At 41.6% G+C, this 24683-nt stretch overlaps 1 protein-coding gene across 1 annotated transcript in view; it reads right to left on the bottom strand.

Annotated features, from left to right (window-relative positions):
- LOC126262227 (SUN domain-containing ossification factor) overlaps window positions 1-24683 on the bottom strand; it is a 288931-nt gene that overhangs the window by 241050 nt on the left and 23198 nt on the right. The window contains exons 2-3 of the mRNA XM_049958676.1: window positions 13421-13631; window positions 13211-13341 (exon numbers count right to left, since the gene is read on the bottom strand). Coding sequence (XP_049814633.1) covers window positions 13211-13341; window positions 13421-13631 — 342 coding nt within the window. The remainder of the gene's footprint in view (window positions 1-13210; window positions 13342-13420; window positions 13632-24683) is intronic.

Raw genomic sequence — 24683 nt, 5'->3', positions numbered from 1 at the left:
TTATGTAATTGGCCAAATCACCCACTCGCTGTTACATTCGTTTCAAATACTCATCACTCTCATAATAACACCTTAGACGCAGTCATAATTTTATCGTACTGACAATTTATTTAGCAGCAAGTACTTTTGGGCGCCAGTTTTTTCTTCAAACTGAGGCACACAATTCCATTGTACCTAATGCAATGCACTATTTCCCCCCCCCCCCCCTCCCACCGCCCGCTTCTTACCGGGAGGCATGTAGGTCACTACAGACTGAGCAACTAGAAAAGAACGAGAATACAGTAACGTATTGGCAATGGCCTGGCTTAATGAATTCTGGTATCCCAATCTGGCAGCTCGTCTATTGTTGCAAATATCCGTCCATTGAACGAGGTTTTCAACTTTGGAAATAAAAAATAAGTTCGCAGGGGACAGGTCTGGAGAGTATGGAGCATAAGGCAGCACACTGATTTCGTTTTCTGTGCAACAGTCACGCAACAACAGGGATGAATGCATTATCGTGATGCAAGAGTCATGAATTGTCTCGCTGCATTAAGGGGCCGTTTCCTTCTCACATTTACTCGCAGGGGTCGTAACACGTCCCGATAGTACCACCGATTAACAGTTTGTCCCTGTGTTACGAATGCTTCAAAGTCAAAGAAATCTATCAGCATGGTTTGACATTTGACCTGACTTGATAGGCTTTTTTTTGTATTGGAGAACCTTCCCCAACCCATTGTGAAGATTAAACCTTGGACTCTAAATCATAACTGTAGACCCACGTCTCATCACCAGTTATGATTCTCTTAAGGAACATCTCGTTCACATTTGCGGGATCCAACAGCTCTTCTCAGATCGCGAGGCGAAGGTCTCACTGATCTTGATTCATGAGCCGTGGGGCGAACTTGGCAGCAACATAATGTATTCCACGATGCCGTTAGGATTTCATGACATGATCCAACTGAAATGTTACATTTTCCTGCAATCTCTCGGACAGTCAGTCTTCGATTGGCACGCACAATTCCGTTGACGTCCCTCACATGAGCGATGCTGGTAGACGGCGAAGGCGTCCTGAACGAGGTCATCTTTAACTTCCGTCCGGCCATTTTTAAACCGTGTGAACCATTCGAAACACCGAATATTGCTTAAGCACTCGTCACCGTAGGCTTCCTGCATCATTTCGTGTGTCTCTGTAAAGGTTACATTCACAAACTGTGCGACACAATGTTCTACTCCATACTCCGGCACTGCCACATTAAACGCAGGCTTGTGCAGGGATACCAACCGCATTTCGCTCCAATACACCACTGGCTCGAAATTACGAATATTCCGGAATTTTTTGAACAGACCTCGTCCATCTCGTTGTTGTTAACTCACCGCTGGTTCTTCGTCCCGGGTACTCTCTCTCCAGATGACTCTTTGGACTTTGTTTATCTGTGGTGCCCTCTCCACTTGTGCGTTTTCTCGTTGTTTGTTTTTCTATTCACACTCGGCGGGCCGCTGTCGACGGTACCAGGCTGGTTGGTCCAACCTCAGTGGGTTACTGTTGAGCTGTTCCTGACATTCGGTCGAATCCCATTCACTATAACTGGCGACGAGGTAAAATGTTAGCAGAGCACCATGGACACAAGACTTGTCAAACTTTTGGAACACCAACAGCTGCTACTGCAGGAGCAATCGCAACATCAGTTCCAATAGCGACAACAGCAACAGTAAAATGAGATACTCCATCAAGAAATTCAGCTTCTGAAGTATCAGTTGCAGATAAAGGATACTTACTCAATATCGAGAGTAGTCAAGTTCCAGGCAGAGAGCTGCCCATCCCTGTTCCCGCCATATAATGACTGTGACACGTTTGGAATGTCTGAAACAGCACTTCACCACCTTTCAACAAGCCACTGATGACAGTTTCAGATGGTCACTCTTTCCATCTTGAGCTTCCCTGGAGGCGTTTTTCTTACTGAAGTTGACTGCACTCTCGAATCCAGTCGTCCTAACATTCAAGGATATGTGCACGTTGCTTTATAATTACTATTTACAACAGTTCTATGTGGCCATAATGCTACTTGGATTCATCAATACCACAAAAACCTAGTCAGCCGGCCGGAGTGGCCGAGCGGTTCTAGGCGCTACAGTCTGGAACCGCGCGACCGCTACGGTCGCAGGTTCGAATCCTGCCTCGGGAATGGATGTGTGTGATGTCCTTAGGTTAGTTAGGTTTAAGTAGCTCTAAGTTCTAGGGGACTTATGACCTCAGCAGTTGAGTCCCATAGTGCTCAGAGCCATTTGAACCATTTGAGCCTAGTCAGCCATATCGCTCATGGATAAACTAACCTTTTACCTCGTCGCCAGTTATAGTGAATGGGATTCGACCGAATGTCAGGAACAGCTCAAAAGTAACACACTGAGGTTGGACCGACCAGCCTGGTGCCGTCAACAGCGGCCCGCCGAGTGTGAATAGAAAAACAAACAACGAGAAAACGCGCAAGTGGAGAGGGCACCACAGATAAACTACCAACTGATTCTTTAATTAGAGACATAATGGTTCATTTCACTCCTAGTCCGGAAGTACATACGTCAACACTCAAACTAGTCAACCTGTAATTCGAAGATACTTGGAAAATTGCACACACTTTCAGAATCCCACAGGCAGAAAATGAGGGCCTCATGGCCTGACTACAAGTAGCAAGAGTCAAGACACCACAGGAATGTGAAATATCCATAAACACACTTCCAAGATGGTTGTGTTGTGATTCATCAATATCGTACATATCACTGACCTCCGAACAACCAGTTATATCCCACTGGTGTGGGCGGTGGGCTTTTCTGTCATTCTCAGATTGCTTTACAGCACATGCATAGGCAGAGTATCTGGATCACTGAGCATACTGTACCCACTGTGGAAAGATGGATACCTCTGAACAAGAGGCTGTAAACTGTCATGACAATGACATTCAGTTCACCGGGTGCATCAAGGAATGGTGCATGAACTCCAAGCAATAGTTGCTCCTGGCAATCCTTTTATTAACAGTTGATTTTTAAACCTCACAGCTGCAAACAAGGACATCCAAGACCTGTGTCCTTGGTAAATCTCAAAATGTATGTTGTTCTAGGTTCCCCAGAGTACACCAAACCCTTCCGTATGTTAGTAGCATAAGGAGACAGTTCCCCTCCAGGCTAAATTCACAATCGGCAAAGCCTACAGGGAGGTCACATGGCTGATAAAGCTGTTTGTTGTAGATAGTCAATCAGTCAGAAACAATTTCAGTCTGGGTTCACTTTAATTCTCCATCAGTGCCAAAATTCAGGCCACCTCTGACATGGTTCCTTTCCAGGAACTTCATGACCTTTGTGCCACATTTGCACCACAGATTTCCTGGCTCAAATCTCCTTACGACCAGATGCAGTGCCCTGTTTCTGCCAGGCATAGCCCATTCTGATCTCCAGACAGCTGTTATATATGAACACTGTTAACTTCATGAGGCTAGGGCGATGAACCAGTTAAAACAAGCACTTGGGCCGCACCCCTATCAGTGATTTATGGTGATTTTAAATCAACAATTAATGTGTAGGCATAAGTAGAAACCTACCCTATATCGCATCCAAAACACCTCCTCACAAAGTTTGTGGGAGGAAACATTTTGGTAAAATCACTCTTGCTGACACGTATTTGAAAATACCTCTGGATGGAGAGTCACAAAATGTTGCAGTTATCAACACTCCCTTCAGCTAAAATAAATATAATTGCTTGCCTTTTGGAATCTCTTCTGCTCCTGCAGTCTTCCACAGATCCCTGGAGTTAATCAGTTACTTGTTCCATAGATGAAATTCATGATAAAAATTATGATGTACAAGGTGTCAAAAGAACAAGCATAGAACACCTATAAACAATTAAGTAAAAAATAAAATAATAATTATATGGCTGCTTGATGGCCTTTTACAGACTTCTTTTCTTTAATGATTAATTATTAAGAATTTCTTTATGATATAGAAGGAGTTGTGGAGGAGAAAGCTCTATAAACTACATTTGAAAACATTGCTGTTATCTGTCAAGACATTTTATTTCCATGTGTACATTTCCAAAGAATTTTATAGCTGCATATTTCACCCTTTACTGTGTCAAAGCTAAATTCATATCAGTGAATGAGGATACGCAGTGTATGTTAACTCACTGACTTCTATATCTACTTGGCAACTATTCTTGTGGCAAAAGTGACAATGTCTCTCCCACTTGCAATGTCCATATCGACAACTTCACTGCCATGGGCATCATATGTCAGTAATGCCTGCAAAAGCTTTGCACACTATTTACTGTGGCTAAAGTGCTGCTTGGACAAGTGCCAGATTTTTGATGAGCAAGGGAAACACCTCAGGCATTTGCTAAACAAGGAATCCAACATACCATGCAACGTCACAGCTCTCGACTCTCTACTCCGCCCCCTAAGCTTACAAGAGCTGTAAGCTTTTTTGGATAAGGTGAATTGTTATTCAAAGCTTTTCCCACAATCACCCAATATTGTGCATCCACTAATCCATTTCTTCACAGTGTTTCAACACGCAACATGAAGTTTCCAGAAGCTTATGTTTTTCATGGGGTGTTAGACTAACTGTGAAACACAAAAATCACAGAGAACATTCAAAGGCTTTTTAATACATCCATGATGAGTTTTATATAATAAGTTTATTATGACTGCAATTTAAGACCTTAAACTTAGTGTTATGTTTGCACAATACTGGGAAGTAATGGGTTAGACCAGTTGTAGAATAAATGCTTTTGGTACATGTGGACAGATGCCTGTGAACCACTCTCAAGCAGTTGAAGTGTATGCGGTAATAAGCACACTGTCTTACACCATTTTGACCATTGTGTCAACTAAGCGTTCTGTTTATGGATGCCTCTCCATAGGGCACTGATCCAGTGCTAGCACTTACAAACAATTATGGTACTGTGTACCCTAACACTTATGCATCAAAGATGATGACATACTCTCAAAGGAACTACTCACACAGGGTGTATACGTGGACAAGGAAAAAAAAATTCCAGGATTTTTCCCGGTTAAAAATACACTTTCTCCGTGTTAAGTGGCAGTATACTCTTATTCGGCACTGTAAAACTCATCTATCCTTTGAATGTTAATGGTTTTACATACCAAAGTAGAATTTCCCGGCACTTTAGACAACGTAACTCAGGGGGGGGGGGGGGGGGAGGAGGAGGAACACGTTTTGAAAGACCTTTGATGTGCTGTAAGATGTACGCTGCATATTTTCGTATTACGAAGGTATAAATTCGAATTCCACCAAACACTGCATGTCACTTTCGGAAGCATTGAAATCGAGATTGCGATGCGCATTTGTGAGCCAGTCATAGCTCGTGTCACGTGATCTCGCCAGCTGATGACAGCATAGGACATGTGATGTAGTCAGCCAATAGCAAGTTCACTCTTAAGTAGTGCGAACACACAAGTAAGAAAAGTTAATTGTTTAAATTAATATACATAGCATTCACCTATACTATTGGTCTCGAAGATTAATATGCTGGAAGAGAAGCTAAGCTTCCACATATAATGTTGATCTTTTTTGCACTTGTTACACTTTAAGATACATCACACAAATGTGCCAGTAAAATTTTTAATAACGACATAAATGTCTGGTCTTCTGGGCTCGAAAGTCTTCTAAATGGTCGTCCTCAATGAGTTGATTTTTAAATGAGAGCCAAACGCTTTGTGATTTAAGAAATTAATCGTGCATTCTCGCACATAGCTCATCTTACGTAAAAGGAAATCTCCTTTGAATGTTACGCTTTTCAAACCACCATTCGCAATATTTTCCTGCGACCTGTTAGAAATAGGTTCGTTTCAGCAGTTGCAAGAGAGCGCCAGACAACAAGCGTCACCGCGCTTGCGCAGCTACGATGACGCAGGAAGCCCATATGGTCATATGTGTAAAACATAAAAACATCTTACATTATGTCATAAAAGAAACAAGACATCAGAGGATACTTCAAGAGCGTCGGAATTTCGTGAACCATACTAAAACGCATAATTCGGCTTAAAATGCACATTCGTATGCAAATTTTCTTGGAGTATCAGTACTCATGTTTGGTTCTTTATTATGGCATAATGCCATACGTGCACTTGAAATGCAGCCCAAAGTTGAAACTAGCCAATAGTGTGAAATTAAACACTTCGTTTCAAATAAATTGACTGCCTCAGCAGAAAAGATTAATGAAAGCCAAATCTCTCTAGCAAACCGGCCAAAATAACTTCATTGTTCTGTAAGGCGATTAATGTTTGACTGTCAGAAAGGTGGAAATAAAATCTAAAACTAATATCATATTTTAGCCTTCCGTAATTACGCCAACGTATTTTAATCCATTTGATAGCTCCCCGCCACAAAAATCCGTTTTGTTGGAAACAACAAAACCACTAAATGTAAACACAGGTCACGTGGAGACGACCCAGCTCCCCACCACAACTCAAACTGCTCTGTGCATCAGCCCCAGATTTACTAATTTCCGAACCGGGGCAATATTAAGGGGAGCCGGAGGTGTCTATGCTTCCCATGTTAAAATCACTAAGTTTGAGGAACATTTATGTATAAACTACCGAATAGAAAAATTTGAATTTTTTTTTTACATATAGAGTGGTTTAGTATTGCAGTTATGACAGAGGGATTTTGGATTATCTTTCCTAGTTTCCTTCCAATTATTTTTTTTATTAATGACCCAAATATTTTTACAAATAATTGCTTTATAATTAAACTGAAATGAAACTACTGAACATATTGCCAAATGTCTGTGTTACAATGTAAGTTTGACCACTAGGAGTGCTGTATAAAAATTTCATCTCTCTAGCTTGAGTGGATTTTGAGAAAATGTTCCTTATATTCGAAAAATTCTAATTTGCGGGAAATGGCTATCAAAGTTTCTCAATACATTCCTGCACTACAGGATGGATTAGCAGGGTCTTCTTCTTCATCCTCCAGAAGCTTCCTCTTCTGTCTTCTTTTCTGGCCTGTTGTTCCATCATACTTCATATGCCTTTCTCTTCTTTCTGCTCCTCTTATCCTTTTCTGTCAATATTTCTTAGTGCTCGTACAGTGTTCACCCCAGCTGTAAATCCTAATGCCTTCAGAACTTCACACTTCACACTGTTCCCTTGGTTGTAGGTTGCTATTGCATCATAAATGCCAAAGTGCAGTGTTTTTATGTTTACAAACACCCTTTTAGGAATCACTTTCCAAATCAAATTGTTTACGCTCTCATTAGGATTCTGCGTCTTTCCGTGAAGACATTTGTGTAACAATTCTGGCTGTGCTAAGTCATGAAAAACTGGTTTTATTGTTCCCTCCTGATTCTTGTACATACTGCATATTACCCGCTTTACACAAGAAGTATAATACTACCAACAACAGGTGCAACACTGAACTAATTCGAAACGGTAAACAGCAAAGAGACGATGTTCCGCGCTCTTATTCATTGTAGTATCGCAACTTGGTATTAGTGTTAATTTTCTTTTCCCTACGTTCTTCCTCTTCTTATATACACGGTTACTAAAACGTGGCATCGTAACCAGAACAAAAGTGTACGACAATATTAAATGGAGCAAGATGTTCGAAATTCTGAGGAAAATAGGAGTAAGCTGTAAGGAAATACGGGTAAATTTTGTCACAGAAAACAATGTAGCCAGCCCTTGCACACTCGCTGTATGCGTAACATAAGGCGCTGTATGCGTAACAGGCCGAGAAAATTCCAAGCAGTTCGCCAGGAAGTCACGAGAGGGTGTTAGATGCATTCAGCGGCCGCCCATTTCCTCTGCAGGCGTGGGGGAAAATGGTAATAACTCCACTTCTAGGGCGAGTAGAACAATAATTCAAAGTTTATATTAAAGAGGAATGTTCCAATTAATTTTCGGTAGCAAAAAAAATCGTAATTTTTTGGATTTGACCCCCTCCGGCTCCCCTTAAGTAGTGGCGCCCAGCCACCCATCTGTAACGAGAAGCGGAAGAAGGTACTCTTCATACGCGACTCAACGGCGCATGCGCAAGAGCCCGCCCGCAACGGCTCAAACGAATTAAACAGTTGTCACGCTACTCTCATCGGAGACAATTTGTTGTTACAAAGCACTGAATAGTCTTCCTAAAGTCTTTGACACACTTTGCTGTTGGCACACGCTTGTATGAGCACTGTTTTGTTGTAGTATAAGGCGCATTTCCTTTGCAACTTTAGTTTTATTTTCTTTCTTTTTTTTCTCCTGTTCATGTTTTGTTGTTGCAGTATTATTCTGCAGTAGCGGGATACAGTAGTATCCTTTGTTAGAGTATTGATTCTTACCAGTCAAAATCACATAAATTTAACTGAAAACTAAAACAATGAAAAATTCCCGGAATTCTAAACAATTCCCGGGTTTTTCCCGGTTTTCTCCCGGATGAAAAAATTCCCGGGTTTTTCCCGGATCTACCGGTTGTCCCGGGTCGTATACACCCTGTCACAGACAGAAAAGAAGGCGTCATCAACTGTGTTTACAATTAGAAAATTCTACATTTACCCATTTGAGATTAAGTTCACTATAATTATGGACAGCAAACACTGATAGCGCTATTTGGGCCATGCTCCAGTCTTCCACAATGGGTAGTGCAATGGCTCCAATGTCAGGAATTTTTCCTCAGTTCCTACAATTACGCCATTAAGTTGAAGCCAACTGCACTACAAGCAAATGCAAATGCTCTATTTCTCCTTCCCGCATAGGCAGACCTGCCTTTGACCAGCAGGAAATCTTGTTTCAACACAGACGCACAGGCATAAAACATCTTTCAAAGATTTCCCATAACACCTCCATGAATCATTGCACACAAATGAAGTGATCTGATCTTGCGACAAGTCATGCGCTATGTGCTCCATGATTGGCCCACGTACATTTCAAAGAAGAAAACTCAAGATCTCCAGACTTGATCCTTCATCTACGACTGTCTGTCAGTTAACAATGATGTTCTCCCACTAGAAGCTGAGAGATGCATACCGAGTCATTACCCTAGCCACCCTGTGGCCTCAAGTTTTACTACTCTGTCAGGGGCCTTGGGAATATCATGGGTGAAAGCTTTAGGAGGTGACATGCTTACTGGCTTGGTCTAAACAAGGCCATGGAAGCCATGGTGCACAACTGTTCAGCTTGTGCCTGGTATCAGGTAGACCATGTCAATTTTTTGTCCCCTGGTCCACTCCCTGTTGACACTGAGACTGCTTTCCTTTGAACTTCTTCAGCTATTTCTGGGCTTTATGTGAATGCATACTCTTAATACTGGTAAGTGGTAAGCATGGTGCCTACCACAACAAAAGCCACAATAAACATGCTAGTGCATGTTCTAGCCATGTAAAGGCTTCCCTAAATTGCAGCATCAGATAATGGGCCCCAATTCATGGTGGCAGCTTTCAACCAACTATATACATAAAAGGCATAAAACAACTTTTTACTCTGCAATTTCACATATTCTCCAAAGGTAAAGCCAAGCATATGGTAAGGACATTTAAGCAGCAAACATTGAAAGCAGTGGGAACCATCACTGCAACGGTATCACTCACAATGTTCCAGAGCAGGACCACTGCCTTTCAAGACTGTAGTCCATCGGAGTTCCTCCATGGGAGACAACTGTGAACTTCATCTCCTGACCCCAAAGCCCTGCAGAATGCTAGACCTGGCACTCAGGGCAATGTATGCCAGGCACTGCAGTGTGGGAATGCTTGTATGGAGCAGAAGATACTCGGACGCTAGCAACAACTGTTAAAGCATATGCACAGTGCCCTACTCCAATTGACACTCTGAAAGGTTTGGAGTGTCCTCATACAAAACCAACTCTCCCTATTCATAGCAACTGCCTCACCACCCACGGTATGCTCTGAATTAGAAAGCTCACCACTGCCAGTCCCACATCCTCAACCACATAAGTTGTGGCCTTGAAAACCAATGGCAATTTTGTTAGGCACAGACTTGGACCTATCCACGCAACCTCCGCCACCACAGCCAATGATGTCCTCATTGCCACATTCTAGCATACTTCCAGACATGCCAGGGTCCTTACAATAGTGGTGGGCTTGAGTGCCTTGCCACCAACCGTGCCACCAGTTCACCTTCGAAAACATCATCCAAGCCATTTCTGGCTATAAGCACCCATTTCATGGGGGAGGAATCTCATATCCTGGCCTGATGACTCTAAAAGCCCAACAGAGAATACGGAACTGGACCTGTGCCACTAGATGGAGCTGTTGCATCTGCAAGTGCTAGCAATGCCCACTATGGCATGACATATCATTCTGCTGGCCAATAAGAACTCACAGTCGCGCGAAGTTTCACTGTGCACTGGCACCAGACTCAGCAGTGTATTTGCTTCACTATCATCTTGTTGTCATAATGAATCACTGGATTTCACCACACCTCAGGTTTTCTCTCTCCAGATTACTCATTAGACTTCGTTCATCTGTAGTGACATCTTCAACTGTCCATTTCTTTGTTGTTCGTCTTTCTGTTCACACTCTGCGGTCCACTGTGAAGAAGATCTGATAGAGTTACCCAGAGCCCACTGTAGCCAGAGATCATTATTACTCCTTTCCAAGAGATAGTCAGAAATGGTGCCTGTTACAAATCAACTGCAGCAAGCCTTTCACACAGAACAGAATGCAGAATATCAACCCATAACTTTCCACAACATCCTTAAAGAAAGTTCGCACTACACACAAAGTGCTTTGGTGGTTTTCCTTGTAACAAGATTGCATGGCAGTGCCTGAAAACTGAGCAACACAGCAGGTACAAGTACACCAAGTGGATCCTGTTCTATCCTCTGATGAGCTGTGTGATTAAGTGTAGAGTCTGACAACCAATGCATTTCATAACCAATTGTTTATGAGATATGGATACAGACTGGTCATGTGGACATAAATCAACACTGGAAGATGAATTAGAATCTGTATCAACCAAAATGGTTCTTTGAAACTCAAAGATGCTGTCACTGGAGTCGTCAAACTGTTTTTCTGTCGTGAGTATCACTTCCTTTATTTTTATAATAAATAAATGGTTGACTCCAGACTGTCAACGGCATACAAGTTATAAGGGAAGAGCACCACTGAAAAGAAGGGCATGGAAGCTCTTGGAAGTTAGTCACACTGACAATATCTAGGTTCGCTTGGATGACATACTGCATAATTGTGCAAAACACACAACACCTGTCCACCCCCACCTTCACCACACACACATTCTTTTGTAAAAAACCAGCTGATTCTATTAAATTTCATAATCAAATTTTGTGGGAGCAAAACTGGTATCTGCCTAAAAGTATTGATGTAAAAATATTTCAGTACTACTTTAAAACACTAGGGGTTCGATGATGTGACATAGTCAAAAACACAGAATGTGATCCAGGAAGTACACAACTGACCTTTTTTTTTTCTTTTCGAAAGGAATTTAAGGATTTCACATCTTCAAGAAATATGGCAGAGTGCCCATCAGGTTGATTAATGACATAGTTTTTAATTTACTAGAAGCAGAATACTGTTCTCAAACCAATTTTCAAAGAGTGTGTTCAAATGAGTTTTTAATTCACGAGAATATGAAACAGCATTTTCGATTTGTCTTTCCAATACTAAGCAGAAAGTAATTAAGCAGAATCTAATGCAATGTTTAATAGAAACAAAACAACTGTATATGTCATGTTAGATACATTATTAATCACAACGCTATTCTACAATAGTTTTACTATCCCACGGACAGAATTAACAAAACCAAGCTCCAAAAGCATTAACCAGCAGAAAATTTGTCTGAAAATTTAAAACGGGTACCTAACATATGATGAGTAAATACAGCATTACATTAGTGAGACGTTTTACAAATGTATCCATTAAAACTGAAGAAAAAGGTCAATTTAATTTAGATTTTTGAATAGACATTAACAGTATAAGATGCAGCCAACAGTAAACACTACCATATAGGACAACACTGTACATTCAAAATTTAAATGACACATTTGCAGGGGAAAAATGACATAGATCAGAAAATGGCAAAGGAACAGTGAAACCAAGCTGCAGTCACACGTAATTCATGTATAAAATTCCCCCACCCCGTGTCGTACCACATTTGAGTAGAGATTTAAGCTTTCAAAGATTTACACCATCTTCAGCGTCAGGATATGATCGGCTGCCTAACTTAATATGTGCCTGTTTCAAATGTGATGTATCTGGAATGTAGAGAGAATTTTATACTAGAGAACCACTGGAAAAAAGCAAGAGAGGTTATACACATTTCAAGTTTCTCCTAAGTAAATTAGCAAGAAAACAGTCACCCATACCATCTTCTTCTCATTTTGTGGTATGATGCTTTTGTTAAAACAAAATACTTTTTCGACATGATGATGCACATCTCTTACAGTGTGTAATGTATCACAAATATCAACATTGCTGTCATAACTTTCTGATTTACACATGAGTATTTCAGAAAATAAATTGAATTCAACATATATCTGGCATAAAATCCTGAAATAACACAGACCATAGGTTCTGTCTGATCAAAATCTACTCATAGTATGGTTACAAAATGAACATTCATTAAATCTGTACATCCGCGGAATAGTGAAAAATGTTGAATAGCTCATAAAGTTAATTGACTAAGAAAATGCATCAGGTGACAGTACTTACCTTCAAGAGATGAAATACAAGTACTGCTGATGATGCACATCTCTTACAGTGTGTAATGTATCACAAATATCAACATTGCTGTCATAACTTTCTGATTTACACATGAGTATTTCAGAAAATAAATTCAAAGTATTGTATAAGGAAATTATAGCTTTCAGAACTGTTATTTTGTACATCACAGAGGAAAGCTGGATATGTTGGGGTACGTTGGAAAGGAGGGCATGGTCAGTAGGACACCAGGTTAGGAGAGACCCAATCTTTCTGAGGACAAGAGGAGATATACTTTTATCTGCAGTACTTGGAATTTAACTTGTAAGGTAAGTATTGGACACCCACACTGTAGCTTTATAGGCTAATTTTATAGGAAAAAGTATAAAATTACAAAGAGGCAAAATGGCTGGCTTTCTGGAGGCAAAATTCCAGTATAGACAAAATACACATTAAAAATCGAGGTAAGTACTACCCAGACATTCTGTCTTTTTGTAATTTTCTAATTTTCTCACAGGAATTGTTCTTCTGAGTATATATAGTAATCATAAAAAAGAATGTACTCACTCTTTGGCTACATCTCCAATTTTAACATCTTCTTCTTGTTTAATCTGAGTGGGCAAGTGGACATCTTGTGCTTGACTAGGAACTGCTTCTTCAAAGCTCGAGTGTATTTCTGCAGTAGTAATCTCCTCTTTCTGAAATCAAATGAAAAGAAAATACTGTTTACCTAGCTAACACAAATTATTAAATAAATAATGAAAAGAAACAAAATACCTTTTCATTTCTTTTCAGTGTCACCTTCTCAAGACCAATTCTGGGCAAATCTCTGGTATCCTGAAAATCTGAGTTTTGTTCTCTAAGAGGAACTTCTTTTTCAATCTCATTGTGGTTAAACTGTTGGCCTTTACTATGTTCTGTTTTTCCTATCACTCTATGTGGCTTTGGAGCAGCTTTTTCAGGATTTTCCACAAGTAAAACTAGACAACTGAAACAGAGAAAAACACAGCTTATAATATTAATAAAATCATTTTTTTCAAAAATCAGCAGCATTTAAAAGTATTTATCTCTGAAAGATATGAGGAAATTACTCTCAGGTGGAATCCTTTTGCAGAATTAAATGTCATTAATTCGGAAAAAGAAGAAGCCAGACTTCCATCAAGCTGTAACTACCAGATTAGTGTGTGTTCCGCTTCCTAGTTCACACATGAAGTTTGGCGTGATTTGGCCACTAGAAGCCGCCGAACCTGCTAGCGCGACAGCAGTTGCTTGTGCAACCTGCTGGCTCTTAGAACTAATGACAATAAAGGCCAGAGTGAAAGGCTCTGCCAGCCGTTTGTGATGCATATGGTGGTGGTGGTCGTGGTGGTGGTGATGCTTGATTTGTGGGGCACTCAACAGCGCGGCCATCAGTGCCCATACAAAGTCCCAATTTTCACATAGTCCAATTTTCATACACAGTCCAATCTAGCCACTATCACATTGATGATGATGATGATGATGATGATGAAATGATGAAGACAACATAAACACCCAGTCCCTGAGCAGAGAAAGTCCCCAACCCGGCCAGGAATTGAACCCATGACCCCGTGAACCAGAGGCAGCAACACTAGGCACTAGACCACGAGCTGCGGACAGGTGGTGGTGGTGGTGGTGGTGGTGGTGGTGGTGGTGGTGGTGGTGGTGGTATGTATAGAGCACTCAACAGTGAGGTCATCAGCAGCTGTACTCAACTAAAAGAGTAGAAGTGTGGTTATCAGTTGGGGGAAGCCTGCAACAAAATGTAAATTAAAAAATGGGATCCACAGCCAACCTGGGACTCTCTCACGCACACTGTCACACACAAGATGGATGTCTCAGGGCAGTGTGTAAATAAAGAACACAAATGAAACTACACAACATCTAACATGCTGGAACAAGTAGCTGTGCCTACACGATCCACTGGAAAATAAAGGATGAAGCAACCACCCCCAAAAACACATTAAAACCTTCTATCTAAGCCACTATTAATAAGACCAGACATCACACAGAATCTTAGAACACGCACCACATTGGATTCATCACCACCTACAATGGACAGCAGGTCAATTGGTAAGCAGCCCTCATGGTTTGGTCTAAAGGGCATTTGGTTAAAATATGGTGTGCAGAAACCTGTACACCACAAGCACTGCAAACTGATGGTTCTTCATGCTCTAGGAGGAATTCACGCATCAGAGGACAGTGTCCTGTCTGGAGGTGCATTAAAAGTACTTGTTCCAATCACAGTGGCCGGAAGGAGGAACACCACGGTTGTCACTGGTTTCACAGGCCTTAGCTTGTTGTTTATGAATCCTAACTGCTCCTCCTCCCACAGACACATGATGTTGTTTCTCAATAGTGCAGTAGCTGCATGAATAGGGGCAGCACATTGAGAAACTCTTACTTCTGAACATGCATCCTTAGCTACTGCATCTGCTACTTCATCACCCTGAATGCGAACGTGGCCTGGTACCCAGCAGAATGATTCCTAGTCATCCCTCTGTAAGAGGGAAAGAGTGTCATAAATCTGAAGATATTTTTCAGCTGGGTACATTTAATCGATAGCCTGAAAGGCACTTAGGGGGTTGGTGCAGATGGCAGAATTTGGTATCAGAAAGGTACCTCATTGTCTCCAGTGCCCTCTAGATCACATATAATTCAGCATCATACACTGTAAATGTACCAGGTGTGCAAATCTGGATGACACACACTGAAAATAACACAGAACAACTTCAGGTCACTTGTGTGTAGTCATCGTATGTACTTTGCCTCTCATGTGTTTACACTTTTTCATGTAATAAAGTTACAGGGTCCTTGGGTTATAACGCTTTGATGCTGAGGATGGGATTCGACTCCGCATGTTTCACTTCAGTCATTGTTCCTTTGAGTTTAATTTCCATGGAGGCAGTGCTTATATTGCTTCTCGAGCAACAGCAGGCACTGGCAGTTGCTATTTCCAGTTTAACAACTACAGTGGCACAACGTGCAGGCCCCAAGAATGACATGTATCCACCGCCATTCCCTGCATACGACGATGCAGTATAAGATTGAGATGCTTACAAAAAATGACTGCAACAACATTTCCAGACATTTAGGGTAACAGACGCAAGCTTGTGCAAGACTCATCTTTTGTGATGGATCTTACCTCGCGTGTATCAGTTGTTGTGTCAGCTTGCTCACTTACAGGAACCTTCAAGTCTTTCTTTTGGTAAGATGTGTAAGTTACTTTCTACCTATCACTGTAAACACACTCACATTACTGCTGCTAGTGTGCAGTTCTGCCGTCGCCAAAAGCCACCAAAACAATCATACAGAGCATGGGCAACAGAACTACATGGACTTAATCGTTGTGTGACAAATGTTCATACGGAATCCCATGCAGAACAGGCGGTTTTAGATGCAGTCATACACCTTGCTCCTGATAGGGAAGTTCTAGAGCGAGCTCTGCAGTGTGAAAATCCTACACTTACGGAAGCATTAACATAGCTCAGTCATTTGAAGTTTCACATACTGCAGGTAGTCAAATAGAAGCCTGGTCCGAAGTTTCACAGATCAGTTCCTCCAAGCCTTCAGTCAGTTTGCAAGGGAACAGAGAAGTTACTACAGCAGTTTAATATACCTTTTAGCATCATATAGGTAATTGTCATTCATGACAACAATAGTCCACATCATAACAGCATCAGACCCGTGCTTCAACATGAACGGACTGTGTGTCCCAAGCACTGGGTAATGTGTAATAGGTGCCAAAAAAAAAGGACACACTGCTTCTGTGTGTAATTTTCTTCTGAACCTAAGTGAGGATGAGCAAACATGGATGTGAACAATGTGTCAGCATTGATCGTATCTCCAAGCAAGTTGTACATTGAAGTCCATGCATTCAATAAACCAATGAGAATGCAGATGGACATGGGTGCAGAACCAACGTTGACGAATTCTCAAACTTATGTAGAAATTGGTTCTTGCCCTCTGGCTCCAATGTCATGGTGGCTGTTGAGTTATAACAAACAACAGATTCTCATTCTTGGACAGTTTTCTGCACCTGTGACTAACAAGGCTGTGGTTCGTTCAGTAACATTCATACTTATGGACAATGTTTACACTGAAAATCCTTTTGGTTTGGACATTTTTAAACTTTTCAGATTCTCCACTGATGCCGAATCACGAATTGCATCTGGTTTCTAATCAAGTTCCATATCAACAGTTAGATGCTCTCTGTGTCCAATTTTCCTCTTTATTTTCCCCAGGACTGGGTTTTGCAACAGAATTTCAGGCTCATATTACAATGAAACAGTCTGCCTGCTCCCGTTACTTCAGGGTCCACCCAGTATCAGTAACTTTATGGGATCACATAAAAGCAGAATTAGATCGTGTACAATCCCTTGACATTATTCAACCTATTTCTCCCAGTGATTGGTCAATGCTGCTGTTGATAGTAAAAAAAAAATCTACAGGTAAATTACACCTCTGTGGTCATTAAAAAATCAATTAATGCAGAAGCAATCATTAATACCTACCCTTTACCATGCCCTGATGAGCTGTTCACAAAACTATTGAGGGGCCATTATTTTTCAAAGATTGACTTGGCAGATGCATATTAACAGCTGCCACTAGACAAGGAATCTAAAAGCCCTCTAGTTATCAATACACCATTTGGGCTTTATCAATACCAGCATTTGACTTTCAGTGTGGCAAGTGCACCAGCTATTTTTCAGTGCTTTTTAGTGCAACTTTTTAGTGCATCAGTTTCATGCAACATCAACTATTTAGATGACACAGTAGTGTCTGGTGCCTCTACAGAAGGAAATTTGCCGAAACTTCATTCTCTATTTACTGTTTTACAGACAGCAGGGTTAAAGTGCAATTTGGACAAGACAGTTTTTCCAACCATCTATTATTTATTTGGGCCTTGAAGTGTCAAGTGCTGGCATTAAATCATTGCGTCAGCATATGTATGCTACTGCCACGTTGCCATACCACCCATCCGTCAAGCAATTTCAGGCATTTTTAAACAAAACAGCGTACTACAAAAAATTCATTCCGGATGCTGCTACTGAGGCACAACCACTCCATGTGGTATTACATAAAGATGTTCCTTTCCAATGGTCCCGGCTTGTGCGCAGGCATTCAAGATGTTGAAATCTAAGCTACAGTTGGCCCCTTATTTGGTCACTTTTCAGCCAGGACAACACCTTGTGTTAGCCACAGGCACCTCTCAGTTTGGTCTTTGCACCGTCCTTGCTCATAAGTATGTGGACAGATAGAACACCCTACTGCACACGCCTCAAAAAACTTAAATTCAGTGCAACAGCATTATTCTCAGATAGGGAAAGATTATTAGTAACATTGTACGCTCTAATGAAATTTCATGTTTTTCTGTACGGGCCTAAGTTTCACCTGATCACAGACCACAAATCTCTGGAGTATCTTTTTAATCCTTCAGCATCCTTGCTGGACAAAGCCTCACATCACTTACAGTGGTGGGCTGCCTTCCCGTCACAATAAAATTATGAAATACATTTTTGACCTTCAGCGTTATTGCATTTTGCGAATGGTCTGGATCCAGAGTTTGATACAGAGGAGTTGCTTTCTTTTCTTTTAGATGTGGAAGCTCAAAATGTTGTTGATGATTTTCCTATCATTAGTACTAAAACTGCAGTCCTAGTAGCCAAGGATCCTGTTTTACGTAACGTTGTTTCTTTTGTGCATCATGTCTAGCCAAACAAACATCCGGGCTATGCTTCTGATCCTTTATGAAATTATCATCATTCTGTTTGGAATTGAGTTCAGCTGTTAGTTACAGAGGACACCACTCCCAGGGCTGTAGTCCCATCCACCCTTTGGCATGATGTTATGCGTTTATTACACGTGGACTACTGGGGCGTGTCACATACAACAGCATTAGCATGCAGAAATTCTTTTTGGCCAGGCACTGATTGGGAAATAGTGCGAGTTGTTGCAGCCTCCCCACAGTGTGCCACCCATCATCAGGTGCGCCCCCCCCCCCCCCCCATCTGCCACAGTGGCGAGCACCTCAGCAGCTTTAGGGACAAATTCATGCAGATTTTGGGGGCCTCTTTGGAATTTCTATTGGCTTCCTGTAACTCACACTTATTCTGAGTTTCCATATGTGGTGCATTCTCCGTCTACTTCCGTATACAATGGTTACAGGTAACAGCCCTCAGTTCATATTTCCAGAATCTGAAGATTTTTTGTAAAAAAGTGGTATTCACCATATCACGGCTCCTCCTTTCCACCATCAATCGAACGAAAAAACAGAATGACTAGTACAAACATTTAAGACTCAGATGAAAAAACACGTTTTGGAAGTGTCACCGGAAGAGTTTCTTGACCAATTCCTCAGTTCTTATTGGTTTATCCTGATTGGATGTAAAAGTCCAGCAGCGTTGTTGCTCAGCTGCCAGACCTGGACTCTGCTATATCTGCTTCAACCTATGCTAGGGCATCCGCCAACACTGGCGTCACAAAGCTTCCAGCCTGGCATAGCTGTTTGGACTTTTCGGTTTTGGTCATGGAGTGAAATGGGTGCTGGCAGTCATCGAGTGTCATTGTGGCTGATGTCTCCGCATTGTCTGCACTGCTGAGGGGAGGGCATCGTGATACTTCAACCAGCTATGATCCTGCGTAGACAGCTGTGCACCGGAAATGCCTCTGCCACTCTTGCATCCTCTATCTGCCAGGCCACCTCCAACATCACAGCCGGTCTCCTCGCCTCCTAAGCTGCCACTTCCAATGCCTTCATAACTGTCTCCTCTGCTGTGGGTGCACCCTTCAGCTCTCAGGGGGCCAAGGTGGGACACCAGCTCCAGTGCTGCCGCAGCCGACGCCTCCCCCGCTGCTGCCTCCCTCGCAGCTGGCGCCACCTGTTCAGCCACCTTCGCTGTAGCCTTCTTCACCAGCTTAGACTTGGACATGGAAAAAGAAACCATGCCAATGTCACTTCTCCTACCATATGGTCTCTCACAGGGAGAGAGGACTCAAACCTGTCCGCACTCATGCCACTTCCAACCATTCGCAACAGTGGCAGTGCCTCACATGACTCAATAACCAATGGCAACAGCAGAAGAAATGGCTATGAACAGAGTGCTCCCTACTTTGCAAAGGAAGAGGAGTGCTATAACTACCACACTTGTATGCATGCCATTTCATAGTTTGCACATGAAGTATGTGCTTGATTCAGCCAACAGAGGCCAACCAGCCTGCTAATATGACAGTAGTTGTGTGCGCAGCTTGCCAGCTGCACTCGTTGTTGGATCTAATGACTATACAGGCCAGAGTGCAAGGCTCCAACAGCCACTTTGTGTGTGGTCTGTTGTATGCACTTTGTCTCTCTTGTCTTTATGCCTTTTCATGTAATAAAGTTACAATGCTGTTGCAGAATATGAATTCAAGTAATGGGCGCAAATGGTCTCCAAGTAGCTGAATGTAACCATTTCCAGTCAATGATTAGTTCAGTTGGACCAGAGGACACAGCCAGTTCCATCAAAACACACCCCAAACCATTAAGGTGCCACAAGCAGCTTGCACCCGTGCTTTGTTGACAATTTGGGTCCATGGCTTTGTGGTACCTGTGCCACACTCAAACCCTACCATCAGGTCTTCCCAACTGAAATCGACACTCATCTGACCAGGGAACAGTTTTCAGCCATCTAGGGTTCAACCGTTATGGCCATAAGCTCAGGAGAGGCGCTGCAGGTGATGTCACGCTGTTAGTGAAGGTATCTGCATCGGTCGTCTGCTACCACAGCCCATTAATGACAAATTGTGCTCCACTGTCCTAACAGATACATTGGTCATACATACCACATTGATTTTTGTGTTTATTTCACACAATATTGCTTATCTGTTAGCACTGACAACTCTACACAAAAGCTACTGCTCTTGATGATTTAGGGAAGGTCATTGGCCATTGTGTTGTCTGTGGTGAGAGTTAATGCCTGAAATTTGGTATTCTCAGCACATTTTTGATAACAGTGGATCTCAGCATATTGAATTCCCTAACAATTTCCAGAACAGAATGCCTCATGCATCTAGCTCTAACTACCATTCTGTGTTGAAAGTCTGTTAATTCCCATAGTGCGGCCATAACCACACCAGAAACCCTTTGATATGAATAACCAGAGTACAACTGACACCCAATGCATTGCCCTTTTATACCTTGTGTATGCAATACTACCACAACTTGTATATGTACATATTGCTATCCCATGAGTTGTTAGCTCAATGTAGACTCCATTTCCCTATAGTGTATTGAGTGACAGTTCTCTTTAAGTATAGAGTGCTGCAAGAAAAATAATCATAAATAAGAATAACCATTTACATGCGTCAGTTTACAATATTAGAGATCATGCCATATCAGTGCCTGGGAAACAATATGAAATTGGGTGAACATATGTAAATAGTAAACAAGCAAATGAGACACTTACAGTTGTTAGGAGGATTGTCAAACACTTACTCTCTTACAAATACCATTTAAGTCTATTAAATAGATTCCACGAAAGACATTGGTTTCACCTATACTAGAGTACTGCTCCAGTAGTTGGAATACTTATCAAGCAGGTCTGACAGCATATGTTCAAGGACTTCAGAGATATATTGATACAACTGTAATAAGTTGGAATGGCTCTGACAGGGTGTACCAGGAGGACTGGTCATTTTTCACGGATATGACATGAACAATCACTCAAAGCAAAACAGCCTAGTAAACATGGGCTCTGACATGCATACCTTAAGAGCTACGAGCACTTGTTCAACTGAAGAAATGTGTTTCACAGTAACAAAGAAGAACAAGTAATGGACATTGGAGACTATACATTGCAGAGGGAGCTCAATGTTAGACAACAACATGTGCATGTAGGCTGCAGCAGCTGTTCAGAGATGAAGAGAGTTGGGGCACTATCAATCAGAATAAAATCTTTTTGGGGTATTATGATATACTAAAATGACATAAAACCAATGCTTCGTCTGTCTTTGCAGTGATCCTCTTCAGATGATTAAACTGCTGGGTTCTGGGTATGGTCTTCCCTATACAAGCAGTCTTATTTCAGTTATCAGACAGCAACTAATGTCAAATTCTGGCATGTCACTGGATAGTTTGAAGTCAATATGTCTGTGTACAAGTGACTGTATGGTAGAATACTGCCTGTCTACTCTAACAGGTGAGTGACAGTCTTCAGCGAATCGGCAGCCTGTATTCAGGGGCAGCATTTTCCTGTGTCAAGATGCTCATTCTCTTGTGGCTGGTTGTGAACCTGAGTTCTGTGGAGCAGCAAACTCTACATTGATGAATACAATTAGCAGTCACATGGCATGGTATGAATACCGCATACAAATGGGCAACACAGACAATAAGCAATAACCAAACACCACTATGGATGCGGCTAATCTATCAATTTCCAAGAAGCTCGTGTCCTTTCCTGGCAGCAGTGGATGCTGCACCAAAACATAAGGGAGCCTCCTGAAATTATTAAATGCCCCAACAGCATGAAGAGGATGGATGACTATAAGCTGCTCAAGGTCTGAGAGCGTCGAGCTGCATGTACTCACCAGCCAGCAGCTCCAAAAGATCTGGGTTGACTAGAATAAACAAGTGCCACAACAGAACTGCCAAGAGGAATTGACATTTTACTGCAAGAAAACACTGCCTAGGATGACAAGCTGTGAGCAACAGCAATTTTCATCCTCCAATGCAAATCTGGGAATCTACTGCAGTTGTTAATTTCTATTCTTCATTTCTGCATTATGTCTATCACCAAAATATTTTATAACCTGTTCCAAATAAATCTAGTTTGTAGCTTTTGTTGTATATCTACATCTACATCCATACTCCACTAGCCACCTGACGGTGTGTGGCGGAGGGTACCTTGAGTACCTCTATCGGTTCTCCCTCCTATTCCAGTATCGTATTGTTCGTGGAAAGAATGATTGTAGGTATGCTTCTGTGTGGGCTCTAATCTCTCTGATTTTATCCCCATGGTCTCTTCACGAGATATACGTAGGAGGGAGCAATATACTGCTTGACTCTTCGGTGAAGGTATGTTCTCCAAACTTCAACAAAAGCCCGTACCGAGCTACTGAGCGTCTCTCCTGCAGAGCCTTCCACTGGAGTTTATCTATCATCTCCGTAACGCTTTTGCGATTACTAAATGATCCTGTAATGAAGCGCACTGCTCTCCGTTGGATCTTCTCTATCTCTTCTATCAACCCTATCTGGTACGGATCCCACACTGCTGAGCAGTATTCAAGCAGTGGGTGAACAAGCGTACTGTAACCTACTTCCTTTGTTTTCAGATTGCATTTCCTTAGGATTCTTCCAATGAATCTCAGTCTGGCATCTGCTTTACCAACGATTAACTTTATATGATCATTCCATTATAAATCACTCCTAATGCGTACTCCCAGATAATTTATGGAATTAACTGCCTCCAGTTGCTGACCTGATAATCAGATAATTTGTATAAATAGTGGCTAGCAAGGTATGTTTGTTACTTTGTTTTGAATTCAGAGGGATTCCAGATTGACTCTGATGGGAGCTTGTCGAAGGTCCTCACATCAGAACATAAAACGCCAGTCTAAACTCTAGGCAAAGAGTCAAAGTCTATTTTATATCTTTTTTGTGACTGTGTAAATCACATTCAACTCAAACTGATTTTATTACCAGGAAGAGGAGGAGAAGATTGGTGTTTAATGTCCTGCCAACAACAAGATCATTAGAGACAGAGCAGGAAGTATGGGGAAGGAAATCGGCTATGCCCTCTCAAAGAAACCAACCCAGCATTTGCCTGAAGCGATTTAGGGATATCACGAAAAACCCAAATCAGGATGGCCAGATGCGGGTTTCAACCATCGTCCTCCGAAATGCAAGTCCAGTGGCTAAGTACTGTGCCACATCGCTCGGTTTTTATTATTATTGCCAGCAAACAACAATATGGAGTAAAATAATGTTGTAGTAAGTGAGTATAAGAATTCCCAGATTACTGAAGAGGCCTCTGCTAGATGAATGGTTATTATATAACACAATATACTTGCTGCTTATTTTCATTGAATTAATACTTTCTCTATGTTAGCAACATTTTGTCAGAAGGTAATTCAGTAAAACAACAAAGAGTGAAATTATGCAAAATAAACTATCATCCTGTCCTTCAAGTCAACCAAGTTAGTGACACTATGGAGTGCAAAACAGGCTGTGGTGTGCTTCTTGATTATTTCATCTATGCACTGACTCAATTTTAATATGATAATGGAGTGTCCTAGGTAGAATACAAATAATGGCAAAATGAAGGGTAATTACTCACAATATATGGGGGTACTGAGCAGCCAAAAGGCATATGATCAACACTAAAATCTCCATGAAGAGAAAAATGTGGGTGAATACTAAGGGAGTGAAGCGGGGACAGCAATTGAGATATGTGTGGGCCAGCCACTAGCAGAGACTGATGCCTGACGAAATGTAGGGCAGGATCCGTTGTATAGACGATTCCCATCTACTGTTACTGGAGAGGAAGATCTAGATGGCTGAGTTTGTGAAACAGCCAATAAAGTTGAGCATATTGCACTCATCAGTATGCTCATCAGTATGCTCTGTTCTTGGCAGGTACACTTTGTTCCTCTTACTCACTCATATCAACATAACCCAAGAATGCAGTTGGGCTGCAATGACAGGACAATGTAGCCATGCATATGCATGAGTATGTTTTGATAACCTGTTAGTTTCAAGGAATGGCACAGTCTGAAAGTTTTAGTAATTGATTTTAATTTTATTTATGTGTTTGTTTGACAATTAAATATTTCAGTGGTCATGTGAAACTCAACTCATGCTTTTCTCACATGAAATCCTGAAAACCCTGGATCAGTCAGTCAGGTAAGCTTTCCTTATTTCCAAAAAGCACACAACTCAGCACTACAGTAAGACTTACTAACAACATTACAATCAGATAGTATCAAATGAATTTGTGACTGGACTGAGGATCTTTTGGCAGGGAGGATACAGCCTGTCATCTTGGAT

This window comes from Schistocerca nitens, chromosome 6 (assembly GCF_023898315.1).
Source record: "Schistocerca nitens isolate TAMUIC-IGC-003100 chromosome 6, iqSchNite1.1, whole genome shotgun sequence".
NCBI classification, from domain to species: Eukaryota; Metazoa; Arthropoda; class Insecta; order Orthoptera; family Acrididae; genus Schistocerca; species Schistocerca nitens.
Note: the sequence above shows the minus strand (reverse complement) of the source record. Positions and strands in the feature narration are given on the sequence as shown.